At 46.6% G+C, this 18,492-nt stretch overlaps 1 protein-coding gene across 2 annotated transcripts in view; it reads left to right on the forward strand.

The window, feature by feature from the left end:
- Positions 1-18,492, forward strand: part of PLB1 (phospholipase B1) — a 125,026-nt gene that overhangs the window by 2,270 nt on the left and 104,264 nt on the right. The window contains exons 2-5 of one of the 2 annotated variants that reach the window (XM_045009584.1): positions 486-710; positions 3,085-3,143; positions 15,545-15,608; positions 16,495-16,553. In XM_045009584.1, the coding sequence (XP_044865519.1) occupies positions 662-710; positions 3,085-3,143; positions 15,545-15,608; positions 16,495-16,553 (231 nt within the window). In that variant the 5' untranslated portion in view covers positions 486-661. Of the gene's footprint in view, positions 1-485; positions 711-3,084; positions 3,144-12,270; positions 12,306-15,544; positions 15,609-16,494; positions 16,554-18,492 lie in introns of those variants that run through there. The other variant, XM_045009585.1, reaches the window with a different exon arrangement.

Genomic DNA, 18,492 nt, shown 5'->3' on the forward strand with positions numbered 1-18,492 from the left:
TTTGGTATAGTATTTGTTATTTAACAAATGTTCGTTCCAACCATGTAACTCTTTAGTAAATACCCCAATATTAGATTCAATGACTGAAACATACCCAGGCTGCACATATTATGATCCCTTGCTTTTGGTGGCACATGCAGCATTCTTATGGTTTTATATTGTCACCAGGAACCTTTCAGGGTAACACAGATAAGAGTGTAGTTTATTTCTTGTACCTGCAGACTGAGAGAGTGAGCTACTTTATTCAATGACACAGGCGGGGTATCAACCACTGCACTTGCCTGAGGGGAGGATGAACTGCAGGAGGAGTGCTGCATCACGAGACTGGGCAACTCTCCCTGTGCTTTTAGTAGAGGAGGCGTAGCGGTACTCCTCCCGCCTTGCTCCCTCTTACTTTAACTCTCAAATGCAATGATGTATAAAATACAGCACTTTTTTTTTGAATCACAGCACTGAAATGTTATCGTTATCACTTTAATTCAAAGGCTAGGTTTACAAAAGCGAGGAAGCCAATAAAGTTTATGGCTGCAAAGTTAGCAGTTTACTGAAGTATAAAAGCAGGAGGAAGGAAAGACAGTTTCTTCGCTGACAACCCCTCCACCTCCTCCGTAAAGTCTAAGTGACGCCTCTCCTAGAATATTCATTTCTCAAAGAGCTAACCATGAAGCTGCTATCAGAGCTGTTCTTCCTTTGGCTCCTATCTTTGAAAGGTAAGGTCTTTGGACATTGAAAAGTCTTGTTAGAAAATGTGTGGAAGCTGATATTTTTCTAGTGGTTGAAGTGCAAAGATCAAGTGAAAAGCAGAAGCTTTCAAAGCAGAAAGATGAATGGTACAATCTGCATGTATGACTCTGGATGGCACAGATGGCAATGGTTATTGCTGATCATCTTAAGGTAAATGTGAACAGTACATGATAGTGTATGGGTTTGTATCTTTCTGGAGACTGACCTCCCAAGTCTCATTTAGTTGGGATACTGAAGTTTCATGGAAGGAAGAACAGCACCAAATGGTCAGACTATACATAATCATTGTACCTTTGTGAATGTAGGCCTTAATGTCTCTGTGTTTTGGTTTATCATCTGCAAAATGGGCAGAACAATAATTCCTTTGTCATATCTACTTAAATTGTAAGCTGCTCAGGGGCAGAGACTGTATCTCACTGTGTGTGCACATAACACCTAGAATGTCCTGATCTTGGTTAGGGACCCTAGGCAAAAAGAAGGGTGTGCATCACACTCGTTAGAAAAAAAGTTATATCCCAACATTCTAGAAAGTATGGCAAAAATGTGTGGACAGAAACAAAAATAGGTAACATACATGAAACCTGCACAAAAAGATTGGTCAGTCATATAAAACAATTCATGCTTTTACATGTAATGCCCTTATATTTGTCTAAGAACATGAATGGATAGCTAGAGAATCACAAGTATTCAACAGAGAGAGGAAACTCAAGAATTTCCTCTGAACTCTAAAATGCTATTGTGCCAAACACAAGAAGACTCTAAAAATAGGCAACAGCATCCAGGGGCTTGGAAGTTCAGACACAACTTCTATTCCCTGTTCTCTTGTCACTTGGGCAAATAGTTCACTGCTGTATACCTCTCTTTCCCTCTTTGTAAAATGGAACCCTCCATGGTAAAGCAGCTTGAGATAAATGCGTGAAAAGCATTACATGAGAGCTAAGTATTATTATGAGATTGACTCTACACTAGTGCTTCGTAAGGAGAGGTGGTTCTGAATGCCCTTGAGTGGTTGAGAAGTTTAGATGTGGATTCAGATGCAAACTTTGCATCTAACCCCTATCTCATTAGAGCAAACCAAATCCATGTATCCCATGTAATCCCTTGCCAGCTGAATTCAGGGAAATTCTGAATATAAGCTGCTCTTTATTAAGAGATTAAATTAAATTAAATTGAAATGAATGCAGATGCAGTCAGGAGAGGGAGGACTCCAGTCAGGGCTGCCCAGAGGATTCAGGGGGCCTGGGGTCTTCAGTGGCGGGGGCCCCCCACTTCGGCAGTAATTTGGTGGCGGAGGGTCCTTCCACTCCAGGACCCGCCGCTGAAGTGCCCCGAAGACCCGTGTTGAGAAGAAGCTCCAGGGGCCTGGGCCCCGCAAGAGTTTTCCAGGGCCCCCGGAGAGAGTGAAGGACCCCGCTCCAGAGGCCCCGAAAAACTCTCGTGGGGGCCTGGGGCAAATTGCCCCACTTGCCCCCCCCTCTGGGTGGCCCTGACTCCAGTTCTCTCTGGCTCCACAGAAACTCCATCCACTGAAGCTCTGCAGTGGCAGATGAAGTTTCAAGTATTACATCACCAGAGCAAACTTTCATTGGGTAACCATAACCTCAGGGCATGACACAGTTGCCTGCTGACTTTGAAAGAAGTAGCCTTATGTATATTATTCCTTTCTTGGGAGTGATACCATGTACCTGTTTGAAAAATTAATCTAACTATTCTGAATGTCTGCTGAATAAACAACCAAAGGCATCTCATAATGTCATATAAATTAAAGGCTGACTCAGACAGTGATATGCATTCTGGGTTGCAAATCTCATTTATGTTCTTATGAGAGAATTATTTATTTATACAGTGCCCTAGGTACTCATTGCACTTTACAAAACAAATAAAAAAAGTCCCTGGCCCGAGGAACTTATAATTAAATTCAAGCATAACACAGCAGGGATCACAGTAAGTAATGTGTGGTGGCTATGGGGAGGACAAAGGGTACAAAAGCTAGTAAGATCTGTTATATACACTGATCATAAAGTTAAGAGATAAGATCCTCACCTGGTGTAAATGGCTTTCCAGCATTTATTTTAATAGTTATGCAGATTGCATCCACAGAAGCTATGGCCCAATATGTTTAAAAATGTACATTTGGTGCAGAATGACAGGCACTGGAGTGGAGATCAGCTTTGGAAATTGTGTGAGAGAGAAGAGGTGAAACTCTCTCCCTTTCAGAAATAGACACATTTAACTGTATCACTATCTACTGAGGAGTTTATGCATGTTAGCAAAGAGTGAGTAAAATTCATTCATTCCTAATGGATTGTTTGATTTTTCTCTCCCTCCCCCCTCCCCAAGGCACTGTAGCTCATCCCCTGATGGAAAGTAACTACCTGAGGGAGCAAAAGAACCTGGAGGTAAGTCCCTGGCATGAGGAAAGCTTTAGGGCTTGGCTACACTTGCGAGTTACAGCGCAATAAAGCAGCCCCAGGTGCCCTAGCTCACTCCCTGTCCACACTGGCAAGGCACGTAGAGCGCTCTGACTCCACGGCTACAGTGCTGCTGGTACTCCACCTCGGTGAGTGGACTAATGTTTGCTGTGCCCCTGCTGGAGCGACGCGGCACCAGTGTGAACGGGGTGTTGCGTTACTGAGCTGTGATTGGCTTCTGGAAACAGCCCATAATCCCCTTAAATCAAGTGGCTACTCTTCTCATTGCTGTGAAATCGGCTGCAGAAATGCATAAATGCCCTTTCAAAGCTCCATTTCGGAGAAGCCGGCTGCTTATCAGCTCCAAGAAAAAGCAAACATTTACTGTTTGCTTTGAGTAAGTGAGTGAGAGAGAGGCGGGGGGTTGGGGGGGTCTGAACTTACAAGACAGCATGCTGACACATTCTCAGCACCCCAAAACCCACTCTCTCTCCCCACACAACACACTCCCATCACACTCCACACACCCCCCCCATTTGAAAAGCACGTTGCAGTCACTTGCATGCTGGGATAGCTGCCCATAATGCACCGCTCCCAATGTCACTGCAAGTGCTGCAAATGTGACCACGTCAGTGCGCTTGCAGCTGTCAGTGTGGACAGATTGCAGCACTTTCCCTACTGTGCTGTATGAAGGCGGGTTTAACTCACAGCGGAGTTACTGCTGATGATGTTACTGTTGATGTTACTGCTACTTTGTTCTGATGTAACCCTTTAGTGAGAGAGAGAAAACCCAGTGGTCTGGATTATTAGTAACTGCGCAGAATTAAATGCAACATAAATAAATACTCTTAATGTTACATTAATGCTACATCAGGCCCTGCAAAGTCAGGAAGTTCACAAGGTAGCTTGGGCAGGGCTAGCAGCACCACCAATTTATTAAGGTTATCCTACACTTCCCATTGTAAGACCCTGTTTGTAATAGTTTACAACTGCCAATCTTGACTTGTTTGGACTGAGATTTTTATATGTGAACTATCTGCCCTAGGCTAAATTTATCGGCAAAATTTCAGTCAAAATGGTTTGGCCATTTCCGGGAACAAGGCTTAATGTTGTTTTGCGCGTCTTAAAAGAACTGAGGCCTTTACTTTGAAATGCTGTAGGACCCCCGTGCTTTTGGAGCAGAGCCTTGAAATTTGGCAAGTGGGATGGTCTTTGTGTCAGGTATGTGCCCTTTTGCCATCCCCTTGCAAATCCACCCAAATTTACCCAAGGCATTAAGTCTTTAAAGAAAATGCAGTTTGAACATGCTCTTACTAAATCTTAACAACTAAAATCTGAGATGAGTCTATCCTCACTGAGCATAGTCTAACCCAGTGGTTCCCAAACTGGGGTTCATGAACCTCTGGGGGTTCATGAAATGTTACAGGAGGTTCTCAGGGGGGAAAATTCCCTAATGGCAGACAGGCTAATGGGGACCCCGGGCAGCATGGGGCCAGCAGCCCAGAGACTTGGGGACTTCCAAGACCTACGCAGATCAAAGCAAGCCTATCTATCACATTGAGGAGATTTAAACTTCAAGACTCCTTTTACAAAATAGAAAGGGAGGTGGATATTTTTGCTGTTTTTAAAATTAAATAGGCTGCCAGTGTGGTTTTTAAATTATTATGAAGAACAAGTTTAAGCTTTGTTGTAACGTGCATTGTTTGCCTGGACTGCTTAACATCTGATGCTTGTGTAGGGGAACTCTTTGAGTTGGCTTCTTAAATACCTTCATGCTGTTCCACATCTGATGCTCCTTGATGAAACATAAGAGCCAGAGGCGCCAGTATGGGGGGGCAGTGAGGGTTACATGCCAGCCCTGTGTCAGTGGGCCCCCCTGCGGGTCCTGCCCCTTTTTTTTTCTGGCAGCCTGTCATAAACAGATAGTTAAGGGTTAAAGTCTCTTTTACCTGTAAAGGGTTCACAAGCTCAGTAACCTGAGGAACACCTGACCAGAGGACCAATCAAGGGACAGGATAATTTCAAATCTCGGTGGAGGGAAGGCTTTGTCTGTGTTCCTTGTTTGCTCTGTGTGCTCTCTTTGGATCTAAGAGAGGCCAGACATGTCTCCAAGTTCTCCTGGAGTATTTCCTACTATCCAGTATAGTGAGTATTAGTTAAAAAGGCGGATTAGTCTTTTGAGTTGCTTTCTATATTTGCAGGGCCGCCCAGAGGGAGGGGCAAGAGGGGCAATTTGCCCCAGGCCCCGAGCCCCACAGGGGCCCCCACCAGAGTTTTTCGGGGCCCCTGGAGCGGGTCCTTCACTCGCTCCGGGGGGCCCCAAAAACTCTTGCGGGGCCGGGCGCAGGAGCTTCTTCTGCTCCCAGTCTTCGCCGGTGGGGGGTCCTTTGGCTCCGGGGCGGAAGGACCCCCCGCTGGCGAGTTACCGCCGAAGACAGAGCGGGACCCGCCACCGAAGTTCAGCCCGGTCTTCGGCGGTAATTCGGCGGCGGGGGGCCCTTCCCTTCCGGGACCCACCACCGAAGTGCCCGAAGACCCGCGGCGGGGGCCCCCCTCTGCCGAATTACCGCGGAAGACCAGGCTGCCCTTCGGCGGCGGGTCCGGCTCGGTGGTAATTCGGCGACGGGGGGGCCCGCCGCGGGTCTTCGGGGCACTTCGGCCACGGGTCCCAGAACGGAAGGGCCCCCCGCCGCCGAAGACCCCGGGCCCCCGGAATCCTCTGGGCGGCCCTGTATATTTGCAATTGTGTGTTTGCTGGAAAAATTCTTTATTTCTGTTGCTGTTACTGATTATTCTGAGAAAGGAGGGGAGGGGGAGAGCCTCTCCATTTTTATAAGTTAGACCCTGTATTTTTGCATCCTGGTAATACAGAGAGAGTGTACTTTTTTTTCTTTCTTTAATAAAATCTTTTCTTTTTAGAACTTGATTGATTCTTCTCTTGTTTGCATTTTCAAGGGAAGGGGAGGGGGAGGTGAGTCCCTCTTTGTGTTGAGTCAAGGAGTTGACTCGGTGTGTATCTCTCTGGAGCAGGCTGGAGAGAGGGAAGGTGGGGAGGGGAACTGGCTGTTTCTCTCTCTCTGGTGAGATTCAAGGGGTTTGAATCTATGTTCCCCAGGGGAAGTTTTTGGGGGAACAGGGAGTGTGTCAGACACTTAAAACTGACTGGTGGCAGCGAGAACCAGATCTAAACTAGGATTTTAGTTTAGAGGAGTCCATGCAGGTCCGCATCTTGGAACCCAAAAGCTCCAAGTGGGGGAGAAGACCTATGACACAGCCCCTGTGACACCCACCCCCTTATCTGGCGGTGCCCCTCTAGGTCCCCACACCCCTTTTTTTCTACTGGTGCCTCTGATAGGAGCCTTGTCTTATGACAGGCTTAATCAAAAGTGATACAAGCCACAAAAGTGGCATCTTGGAAGAGTGGTGCTGTTTTCATAATGTAATAAAAATACTGTAATGAGAAATAATAATTAATAGTGTGTAATAAGCATGCCGTAAAAACAAATTTTATATTTCCAAGATCACTGCTTTTATAATTTATGCTGAGGTAAGGGAGAAAATCCATGGAGATATTCATTTTGAGGAGGGCATTCAGGAGACTTGACATTTTAGTGAAAGGGGTTCGTGGGTTGTTAAAGTTTGGTAACCACTGGTCTAACCTCTCTCAGCTCCTATGTGTGACTGAACTGTGCATGTGACCACCCTCCCGCACACAAAGTGATGGAGCATGCTCCTGCCCAGGGCTATGGGGGCTCAAAAGGACTTTCCTTGTGGGGTGGAGCATGGTACAAGAACTAGGAGCAGGGAGCCTGTCTCTCCAGTGCTGTCAGTGACCCACCCTCTGCTGGCACTCAAGCAGCATGGAGTAGGAAGCCATTTGACTCAAACGCAGAGGGGACAAAAGCTGGATCTGGGGGGAGGCAAAGGAGTAAGTGGGACTGTAGTGGGGTGGCTGCCCCACTCCAGTAGGCAGGGGTTAAAAGCAGCCCTGGAGAGGGCTGTGGTTGGGAAAAGCAGTGAGAGGAGCTGAGTCAGTAGCTGACCACAGGTAGGGTGACCAGACAGCAAGTGTGAAAAATCAAGATGGGTGTGTGTGTGTGTGGGGGGGAAATAGGACCCTATATAAGAAAAAGACCCAAAAATTGGGACTGTCCCTATAAAATCAGGATATCCGGTCACCCTAACCACAGGTGTGGCCAGCTCAATCAGGGTCCAGCTGGCCCTGATAAGAGGGCTGTGGGCCAGGAGCTGTGAAAGTCTCACTCTAGCCCTGGAGTGTGAGGGGCTAGCTGCCTGGGAGCAAGGTAGCTGAAGCAAAGCAGTGCTGGGGAAGGGCAGGAGGAGCTGGGGAGCTCCAGCCTGGTAAACCCCCAGGCTGCAGGCCTTGGTGAATGTTATATCCTTGGGGGCAGCTGGTTTAGGAAGAAATCACTTGAGGCCAGACAGCAGACAGCTAACAAAACTACCATTTTATTTACAGACACAGAGCTCACCCAACCGGCCGAAACCGGCTGGGCTATCCCCATATAATCTAACTCAGTTGCCATAGGAACAAAAACCATGACAACCAAATACACAACATATTCCTCCCCCCCTAATAAGAACATCCCCTAAATAAAACACACACTAGACTAGAGAAGGAGGGTAGACTGCCTCCATTCCCGGCTAAACCCTGGGGATTATTTTGCCCCATAACCGTGGGTTCGCCCTAGCTAAAGATCCAGCCGATGAGGAGGCCTTCTGTCTCTAGGTGGATTACGGCGAACTTCTGGTGTTGTTGCACCCGAAAGTACCATGGGCTCTGGGTCCACAGCACGAACAGGTGAGGAGGCGGTATCAGCTCGTGCTGGGCAAAGGGGTATCTCAGCCACCGGCAGTAATGGAGAACAGTCAGAAACAGGTGATTTGTGATTCAGTGTCTCACCAAAAGTGGTGAAGTCAGACCACTCAAATGCAGATATGTCCTGAGGACTGGCATGACCTGGCAACACCTGATCTACATGTCGCCGCCAGGTAAGATTCTCTGCAGTCCGGATTTGTAGGAAACAGGTCCTGTTTGAGTGATGATTGTGGCAGGGACCCATTTAGCTCTGGAAGTATAATTCCGAGCCAAAACTGGATGTCCCGGGCTAAAGGTTTGCTCTTTTGCTCTGGGTGCCCGTCTGATGACTTGATTTTGCTGCTGATATTGCACAATTTGTTGGGGTTCAGAAGGTTTCAGCAGATCAAAGCAAGTGCGCAGCTGTCGTCCCATCATTAGAAAGGCCGGAAATGCCTTGGTCGTAGCATGAGGTGTGTTTCTGTAGGAAAGTAAGAAGGTATCCAGACGCTTTTGAATGGAGTGTTGTCCCCTTGCTGATTTTCAAAGCGTGTTTCATTGTCTGCACAAATCTTTCAGCTAATCCGTTGGTGGATGGATGATATGGTGCTGACGTGATGTGGTGTATCCCATTTGCCTTCATAAAATTTTGAAACTCCTGAGAGACGAACTGCGGTCCGTTGTCGCTCACAAGTTGTTCTGGCAGACCAAAACGACTAAAAAGTCCTCGTAGTTTTTGGATAGTACTCTCTGCAGTAGTGGACTGCATTATAGAGACTTCTGGCCATTTAGAATGAGCATCTACTGCCACCAAGAACATGCTTCCTTCAAGGGGGCCAGCGAAGTCAATGTGAATACGTTGCCACGGGTTTTCAGGCCAGTCCCATGGGTGTAGGGGTGCCCACTGGGGTGCATTCCTCACACCCTGACATGACATACAAGCTTTTGCCTTCTCTTCAATAGCACTGTCCAATCCAGGCCACCAAAAATAGCTTCGTGCAATTTCCTTCATGCGCACTATTCCACAGTGACCGGAATGTAGCTGTTCTAACATCTGTGATCTCAGTGGTGGTGGAATAATGACACGTCTCCCCCACAACAAACAACCAGATTGGACCGATAACTCTGTCCTCCTGGACATGTAGGTAACAAGGTCGGGTGAGACCGGAGAGGTTTGTCGAGATTTTCCATGCATCACCAGGTCCATAACTTGGGACAATACTGGGTCAACGCGAGCTGCCTTCTTTATCTGAGTAGCAGTGATGGGTGTATTCTCTACCTGTTCAAAGTAGAAGATTTCCTTTCGGGCACTATCTTGATGTTTGACCGGCAAAGGCAACCTTGAGAGGCCATCTGCATTGCCGTGCAGAGTGGATTTCCGATATTTGATTTCATATGTGTGTGCTGAAAGTAACAATGCCCAACGTTGCATACAACTAGCAGCTAATGGGGGAATGCCTGTGTAGGGTCCAAAAATTGACGTCAGAGGTCGATGGTCTGTGAGAAGAGTAAACTTTCGCCCAAACAGGTACTGATGAAACTTCCGAATTCCAAAAACAATTCCTAATGCCTCACGTTCGATTTGGGCGTAGTTAGTTTCTGCTTTGCTTAGAGTGAGTGAAGCAAAAGCAATAGATCTCTCTTCTCCCAAAGGCATAATGTGTGACACGACTGCTCCCACTTCATAAGGGGAGGCATCGCAGGCCAATTGTAGGGGTAAGGATGGATCAAAGTGTGTTAGAACTTCAGAATTTAGCAATGCATCCTTAGCTTTGTTAAATGCAACATCACAGGCTTCAGTCCACTTCCAGGCCTTGTTCTGCCCAAGGAGCTCATGAAGTGGTTTTAGCAGTGTGGCTAACTTTGAGATGAACTTTCCATAATAGTTCAGTAGTCCTAGAAACGAGCGCAGCTGGCTTACATTTTGAGGTGGGGGAGCCTCCACAATAGCTTTAACTTTTGCAGGGGCCTTATGAAGACCTGCAGAATCAATGATGTGTCCCAAATATTCAACAGATGGCTTGAAGAATTCACACTTGTCTTTGCGAACTTGTAGGCCATACTCTTCCAGTCTTTGTAGGGTAGCCTCTAAATTCTTTAAGTGATCCTCTTCATTTCTTCCAGTGACCAGGATATCATCCAGATAGCACTGAACTCCTGACAAGCCACACATGATCTGGTCCATAGCCCTCTGGAACAGGGCAGGAGCAGACGTTATTCCGAAGGGTAGGCGACAGTATCGATAAAGCCCCTTATGAGTCACAATAGTCAACAGCTCTTGGGACTTTTCATCGATGTGCATCTGTAAATATGCTTGACTCAGATCAATCTTACTGAACTTTTGTCCCCCAGCCAAGCCTGTGAAGAGGTCATCGATGTGGGGAAGCAGGTATTGCTCTGCACACAACACTGGGTTGACAGTGACTTTAAAATCATTGCAAATCCGGAGAGAGCCATCTTTCTTCACTATTGGAACGATAGGAGTGGCCCGTGAGCTATGGGTAACTGGTATTAGGACTCCATTGGTGACCAGGCGCTCCAGGTCCGCTTAGACTTTCGGCCTGATGGCATATGGCACAGTTTGGGCTTTCAGATATTTTGGTGGACTGTCAGGTTTAATGTTCAATGTCACAGTGATTCCCTTCATACTTCCCAAATCATCTCCAAAAACAGCAGCATGTTTCCTTAGTATAGGGGTTAGACTGGTTTCTTCTTTAGTCATCCGGTGCACTTCTGCCCAGTTCAGTTGAATCTTCCCAAGCCAAGACCTACCCATTAAGGCTGGGTAGTTACCTCTCACCACAAACAGTGGCAATTTAGCAGCCTGTCCATTGAGCTCCACCTTAATATCAATAATGCCCAACATGGGCACAGCTTCTCCCGTATACGTCTTCAGAACAGTTTTTGTTGCCTTAAGCGGAAGATGCTGTAGCTTTTCTTTATACACAGTCTCGGAGACCAGCGAGACGACTGCACCGGTGTCCAGTTCCATGCGTATAGGTTTGCCATCCAACAACAGGGTTACCCAGTATTCATGTGAGCCCATTGCCAAAGACAAAACATGCAGTGGCACTTCCTCTTGCGATGAGGTGTCACTTTGATCATCCTGGGTCTGCTCTAGGGTATGCAGGGTTCCTCTTTTTGTCAGCCAGACCACAGGCCTCCTTTTCTTTTGTTTACAGGCACACTCAATGTGTCCCTTTTTGCCACAGTGTCGACACACCAGTTCCTTACACCAGCATTCTGATGCCTGGTGACCCACCTTACCACAGCGGTAACATTCTTGACTCTGCACAGTTTTGTGGGTCGGTTCTTGTGACACTTTTTGCACCCTAGGGGATGCACCGATGTATTGCGCCTCCCTTGTAGCCAGTTCCATGGAGACAGCAATATCAACAGCCTTCTGTAAGGTAAGCTGAGCCTCTGTCAGTAGGCGCTTCTGTATAGCTTCACTGTAGAGGCCACACACTAACCTGTCACGCAGGGCATCGTTTAACATCTCCTTAAATTCACAGTGTTCTGCTAGCTTTTTTAAAATTGCTACAAATTGTACAACTGTTTCATCTTCCTTTTGGTCTCTTTTGTGGAACCTATATCTTTCAGCAATTACCAGTGGTTTTGGGGAAAAATGGGACCCCAGGATTTCCACAATGTCACTGTAAGATTTAGTCGCTGGCTTAACAGGGTGTAGTAAGCTGCGTAGCAGGGAGTAGGTTTTAGCCCCTACAACACTTAAGAATATTGGCACCTTCTTAATACCAAAAAGCAATACCAAAAAGCTCAAAATGCTCAGTATACACATGCCACTGCTCTATATTCTCATCAAAAGGTTCCAGTGGCCTGGTCAGAGTAGCCATGATTTTTAGTTTCACTTTCACAGTCAGTGCAAACAAGCAGCTTTTTTGTTTGTTTGTTCTTTACCTTGACTTCTACTTCCTTCTGTTACTGGAGCAGCACCGGAATCCCACCCTCGTCGCCATTTGTTATATCCTTGGGGGCAGCTGGTTTAGGAAGAAATCACTTGAGGCCGGACAGCAGACAGCTAACAAAACTACAATTTTATTTACAGACACAGAGCTCACCCAACCGGCCGAAACCGGCTGGGCTATCCCCTAATAATCTAACTCAGTTGCCATAGGAACAAAAACCATGACAACCAAATACACAACAGTGAAGGCCTACAAAGGTACTGGGGCTACAGAGGTACAGTCTGGGGTTAGGCAGAGGCAGCTGGTCCTAACCCCTTGCCAATGATGAGTGGCCATGACAGACTGCAGTCTGCCCCAGTGAGCGGGGGCTAGATGATGACTGGCAGTAGCCACTGAGGCAAGGTGAGGATAGAGGGTTGGGGGTTCACCTGGGAGGGGAGACCCAGAATGTGGGGGTACTTCTGGGGGCAGAACCCTGAGGAAAGGGGGGCCTGGGGTCTGAGAGGGATATGGGGCCTATGTAGGGTGACCAGACAGCAAGTGTGAAAAATCAGGATGGGGCGGGGGTGGGGAGTGTAATAGGAGCCTATATAAGAAAAAAATCCAAAAATCGGGCCTGTCCCTATAAAATCGGGACATCTGATCACCCTAGGCCTAAGGCAAGTGAGACACCGGCCAGGAGGAGGAGCTCTGGAGCTGGAGTTGAGCTAATTCCCAAATGACCAGCAGGAGGCGCTGTGCCAGTGAGTCATTGCTTTGCTACAGGGACAAGGTGTCTGATGGGACTGGGATTGGAAATTGGAAGGAAGGAGAGAGACTGGGACTGGTTGCAATATTGCTAACCCCAAAGTTTCCAAAATCACAAGTCAGACCCCCAAAATCAAGATTTTATTTATTTATATTTTAAAGTTTGTATTGTGTTTTTGGTCTGCCACAACTGTAAGATCACCAGAGACAGAAAGTCTGGCTCCCTGTGCTTTGCCATTGTTCTCCTGCGAGCCTGCCAGCAGAGTTCTCTCAGGAGCTGCATTACCACAGGCTGAGCTCTCCAAGGCTGCAGACTAGTGGCTGTAGAGAGGGCTCTGCAGGAAGTAATGCTAACTGAAGTATCATTAACAGATTCTATGATTCTAGAACTGCCAACCTAACAGATCAAATATCATGCATCAGATATTCGCATCCATGAGATTATTTTTAAAAGATTACATTGTGATTTGTTCTGCCCTTTGATTTTCGAACTCCCCCTGCCCACCCACAGGGTGTGTGTTAGATAGTTAATGTTGCCCACTCTCCCAAATGTCTTGGGTAAGGTGATTTTGGCCCTCGGAGCTCTCACCCTACATTTGCCTGTCCTCTGCCAAGCAATTAATTTTGCCCCAATTCAAATCAGTTCTGCCTCCCAGACTCACCTCCGCTCTTTCTGCAGGTACAGGGCTTTTCTACCTCTCGCCAGGCCTGGGTGAGGCAGTTTCAGGGGATCTTCACCCTCCTCAACTCTTTCCCAGGCTTGGTGTTGCAGGCAATGGGGAAGAGCAAAGGAGCTGGCCCTGTTACTCACAGGGCAAGGAGAGAATGGAGCTGCTAGGCTCCCTCCTCGCCCTCCCTTCCTGTGAGACTGATGTGGGCTCTTGAAAGGAGGGGAAAGTGCTGCCTGCTTCCTGAAGCAGCTTTTATTCACTGCTCTTCCCCCTTTGACTAGCTGTTTTTCCCCATTGCCCCGCCTCCTGGGATTTCTCCCAGGCAGGGCTGAAATTTGCAAGAGGGCTGGAGCTTCTCCTGTCACTGGGCAACTGGCTCCCGCCCCTGCCAAAATCACAAGAATGTGCAACACTGTGGTTGGGCAGAGACTGGGACTAGGAACCAGGGCTGGGGAGATGGTGCCTGGAAGCTAGGGAGGGAAACAGGAGGACTGGGAGCCAGTTAGCTTTGGGGGAGGAGCACTGAGATCAGACTCCTGAGGAGCTGGGGGAAAAACTGCCACTGGCTGGATGAGGGGACTGGGCCTAGGAACCATTGTGGGAGGGAATAGAGGCAGTAGAGAGAAGAGCCTCATCTGACAAGGAGCAGGGGGAGAATTGGGACAAGAAGCCAGGGAGAAGTTGGGATGAGGAGTTTGAGGAGTGAGGCTAGGAGTGGGAGCCAGGTAGGTTGAGACAGATTGCGCAGGCAACCTTAAGTCTGGCATTTCCTAACTTTTGAATACTTGATTTTGCTATCTTAATAATAAATTTGTAACTTAGTTTTTTGTGCATAATAGATTTATGTTGTGTGAGACAGCTTTCAATGGACCCTTGAGCTATAGCTTGGTATTATGTTTCTGAAAGTCTATAGAATATCTATAGGTGAAACTCACCTTTGTCCAGAGAGTCGGACAAACTCTGTGCACCACCTAGGTCCTCAGACGTGGCTTAGGTGTTGCACAGGTCTTGTGCTGGCGCTTTACACAGAGGTGACGCACACTTTAGAAGAATAACCTAAAATGCTGCTCTAGACCCACCAGCTCACTAACCATGCCAGGGGGTGGGGAAATCCCTGCAAAAATGAACTGGGGTCACATCTGTGCAGACTTTATGGTCATCAGCAAAAAATGAACCTGAGGACCTACCACTCCCAATGTACAGCTTACTCCAAAGGATGAAACTAATATGGTTCTTGACATTTCTATAAAAAGTTATAGAATTGAACAGAGAGAGATCTCATTTCTATAGATTTATTTTGGAACCATCCTACAGAATTCTGGAGCACGGTGTAATTTTGCTCTTAAAATCACTTTTGTTGTCAGAGGGTATGTCTACGCTGCAATTAAAAACCCGTGGCTGGCCCAGGCCAGCTGACTGGGGCTCAGGCTAAGGGGCTGTTCAATTGTGGCGTCGCTGTTCAGGCTTGGCCTATAGCCTGGGCTCTAGGACCCTGCAAGTTGGGAGGGTCCCAGAGCTTGGGCTGTAGCCTGAACGTCTACACCACAATTAAACAGCCCCTTAACCTGAGCCCCACGAGCCTCAGCCAGCAGGCATGGCCCAGCTGCGAGTGTCTAACTGCAGAGTAGACATTCCCAGAGAGATGTTGAACTGAATGGGCCATGAAGTCTGTACTAGTTTCATCCCTGTGCCTCTAACAGTGGTGCAAATTGTGGGACAGTATGTGGGTGGGGGGGAAATCTGGTACTGCCACTAGCCATGCTTAAGGCTGCGAGTCTTTCACGGAGGTCACGGAAGTAATGGATTCTATGACTTTCCGGGACCTCTGTGACTTCCACAGCTGCAGCGGCTGGTGCGGCTGATCCAACGACTGCCCAGCAGCTGGGGTGACCCTGGGGCCAGCTGCACTGGCCGCTGTTCTGGCAGCCCCAGGCAACTGGTCCTGGGCACTGGGAGCAGCAGCAGGGCCCCGGGCCACGCCCCTGCCTGGAGGGGCAGCGGGGCCCCAGGTAGCTCCCCGCCCCTCAGCACCTAAGATTTAGTTGGGTATTTTTAGTAAAAGACTTTTACTAAAAATACCTATGACTAAATTGTAGCCTTAGCCATGCAGTAACCATTTGGTGAATAGAGATCTTCAGGCCTCTTGATCCAACACTTCACCTCAGCCTAAATACCCTTGTTAAAAAGAAAAGAACCCAAAACTATATCTATTTGCTGTTACAGCCTCTGAGAAGATTCCAGTTTCCATGTGAGCTAGAGACGCTGTCTCATTCTCCTTCATCTTCAGGTTTGTGTTTTAAAAATCATCCTCTTGGAGGCTTTTCCTGCTCTAAGTTTGTAGGGAGACATGGACTTGGTCTACACTACAGGGTTAGGTCAACGTAAGCTGCTTTGTGTTGACCTAGCTGTGGGAGTGTCTTCGTTTAAATTTGGCTCCCGCCAATATAAGTGCCTCTCTATGCCGATTTCGTAACACCACCTCCCTGAGTAGTGTACAGTCACACTCAATGTAATAAGGAGAATGCAGTGTCAATATAGACACTGTGTTGCTTAAGTTGACTGTTACTGGCTTCCAGGAGTCAAACCACAATGCCCCACGCTGACAATACAATCGATACAAGCGCTCCTGGTGAGGACCTGCACCGTTGACACAAGCAGCTAAATGTGTGTGCACACGAACGATTTAATAACTGTGGTGGCTGTATGCTGATGTAAGTTAGGTTGACATAATTCTGTAGTGTAGACATGGCTGTGGACTGAGTTTGAGTCTGGGAGCTAGGAATTCCTGAGTTCTAATCCAGACTGTAATAATGGGGCAAGTGACTTTACACATCTGCCTCAGTTTCTCCATCCTGTATTGGGGATAATGATACCTATGTCAACAACTCAAAGGAGTGTTGTGTGGTCTGTTGTTATTTGCAAAGTGTTTTGAGGATGAAGGCTGAAATTTCCAAAGGAGACTAAGGGAGTCAGGCACCCAAATCTCATTGAAATTCAATGAGTATTGGACTGCTAATTGCCTTTGGCTGCTTTAAAATTCCCAGCTGAAAAGCCCACTATAAATGCCAATAACTATTATAATTTACTCTGCTGTGTTTTCACATTGGAGAATGTAATTATTTTTTCAAAGCCACTGATCTTTCTAACATGGAGACCTTGATTTATCTCCGCAGTTCATACTCTGAGACCATCTGACATTAAAGCAATTGCTGCCATAGGAATTTTGCAAACTGTAAGTATAACAGTGAGGTGTGTTGACTATCACACCACCTTTAAGAGCTCAGACCTGTTTCTGTTGAAATCAATAACAAAACTCCTGGTAAGTTGAATGGTGCAGAATGTGACCCTTGATTTAAGGTCTGTACTTGCTGGTGGTGTGATCAAGACTCAACACTTTTCACACGTGTTAAAGGTTTCGTGTGAATGGTGACTAGAGGTAGCTGATATTAACCACTTACCACAAGACAGCTCTGATTCTGTCAGTACCCAACTGACTTCATGCAGGAGGAAATGCAATCAGGGTCTAAAAACACTTGCACAGGGAGAAACTGTTTGATTAGAGGACTCTTTAATTTTGCAAATATAGGCATAACAAAATCCAATAGCTGGAAGATGAAGCTAGAAAAAATCAAACTGGAAATGAAATGCAATTTCAAGTAACTAAATATTGGTTACCAAGAGATGTGGTGGATTTTCCATCACGTGAAGTCTTTAAATTGAGATTGGATGCCTACCTAAAAAGGATGCTCTGGTTCAACCACAGAATTATGGGCTTTCACTGGGTGAAATTATCTGGCCTGTGATATGCAGGTGTTCAGACTACAAACTTTTATACTGGTGACCCCTTTCACACAGCAAGCCTCTGAGTGTGACCCCACTGATACATTAAAAACACGTTTAAATATATTTAACACCATTATAAATGCTGGAGGCAAAGCGGGGTTTGGGGTGGAGATTGACAGCTCATGACCCTCCATGTAATAACCACCCAACCTCCTGAGGGGTCCCGACCTCCAGTTTGATAACCCCTGTACTAGATGATCATAATTTTCCCTTCTGGCTTTAAGAATTTGAGTGTAAATCTATGGAAGAGAGTTGGACTGAAACAGGAATGTTTGATCAGAAGTCCCTTGAGTGTTAGGGAAGCTTGAATCCACATCTGGATCAAAACTTTGTAGCCCAGGCCCATAACTACAAAATAACAAAGTTGCTTGTCACAACTACTATATATTTCCTACTCTGTATTTCTAAATACTGCAGAATCAACAGGGAAGGATCTTGTGGAGCTGTTGGTGGGTTGGTTTTTTTTTTTGCTTTGCTTCAAAACAAGATTGAAATCCCAGTTGTTGAAATATGAGGGAGTCCCATTTGGGTAACCACCTTTCCTGTTGAACTTGAGATGCAGAATACAGTATTGCTGCAGCACTAGGAACTAGAAATCCTTTAATTACTTTGTTCTGCCCTAATCAGCCTGAAATTTATACTGAATGTGGGATAACTGGAGATGCACAGAGAGGGGAAAACAGGGATGGGAGAAACCAGAAAGGTTTGGGGGAAATCTTATACTTCTAGAAGTTTCACAAACAATTTAACATTTTAGAGCCTCATCCTATGAGGTGCTGTGCATCCTCAACTCCCTTTGCAGCTGAGTGTGCATCTTGTAGGAAATACTTAGAACCTCACAGAGCTGAGACACATATTTGTAAAACATCTCAGTACTACCCTTCTATCTGCCATAACTTCCTATAAGGTTTTGGGTTGCAGAACTCATGAATTTCTAACAGTCAGAATTACTGTATTTCTCCTGATTTCTCCCCTTTTGAGAAGAAATTATGACACTTGGTCTGCCCTAACTCTTGAGTTTCTTTTACCTGAACCAAGAATCCTTCTGTCTTCCCTTGTATCTCTGCACATGGTCCTCCATATTAAAAAGACTCTTCTTATGTTAATACCTTGAATGGCATGGGTGAGACGCTATAGAAAGAAATATATGAATGGTTTGCATTTAAGACATGCAGCCTTTGGGAAAGGGGACATCTCTTGGTCTGTCTCTGGGTTCAGCCAAAAGCCCACTGAAATCAGTGGGAATCTTTATTTTAGGAATGTACACAGTCTCCCATAACTATAGAAGCTGGGCACCTTTCATATAAAATCAATACTAATAGCTAAGT

Source organism: Mauremys mutica, chromosome 3 (genome assembly GCF_020497125.1).
Source record: "Mauremys mutica isolate MM-2020 ecotype Southern chromosome 3, ASM2049712v1, whole genome shotgun sequence".
Classification (NCBI taxonomy): Eukaryota; Metazoa; Chordata; order Testudines; family Geoemydidae; genus Mauremys; species Mauremys mutica.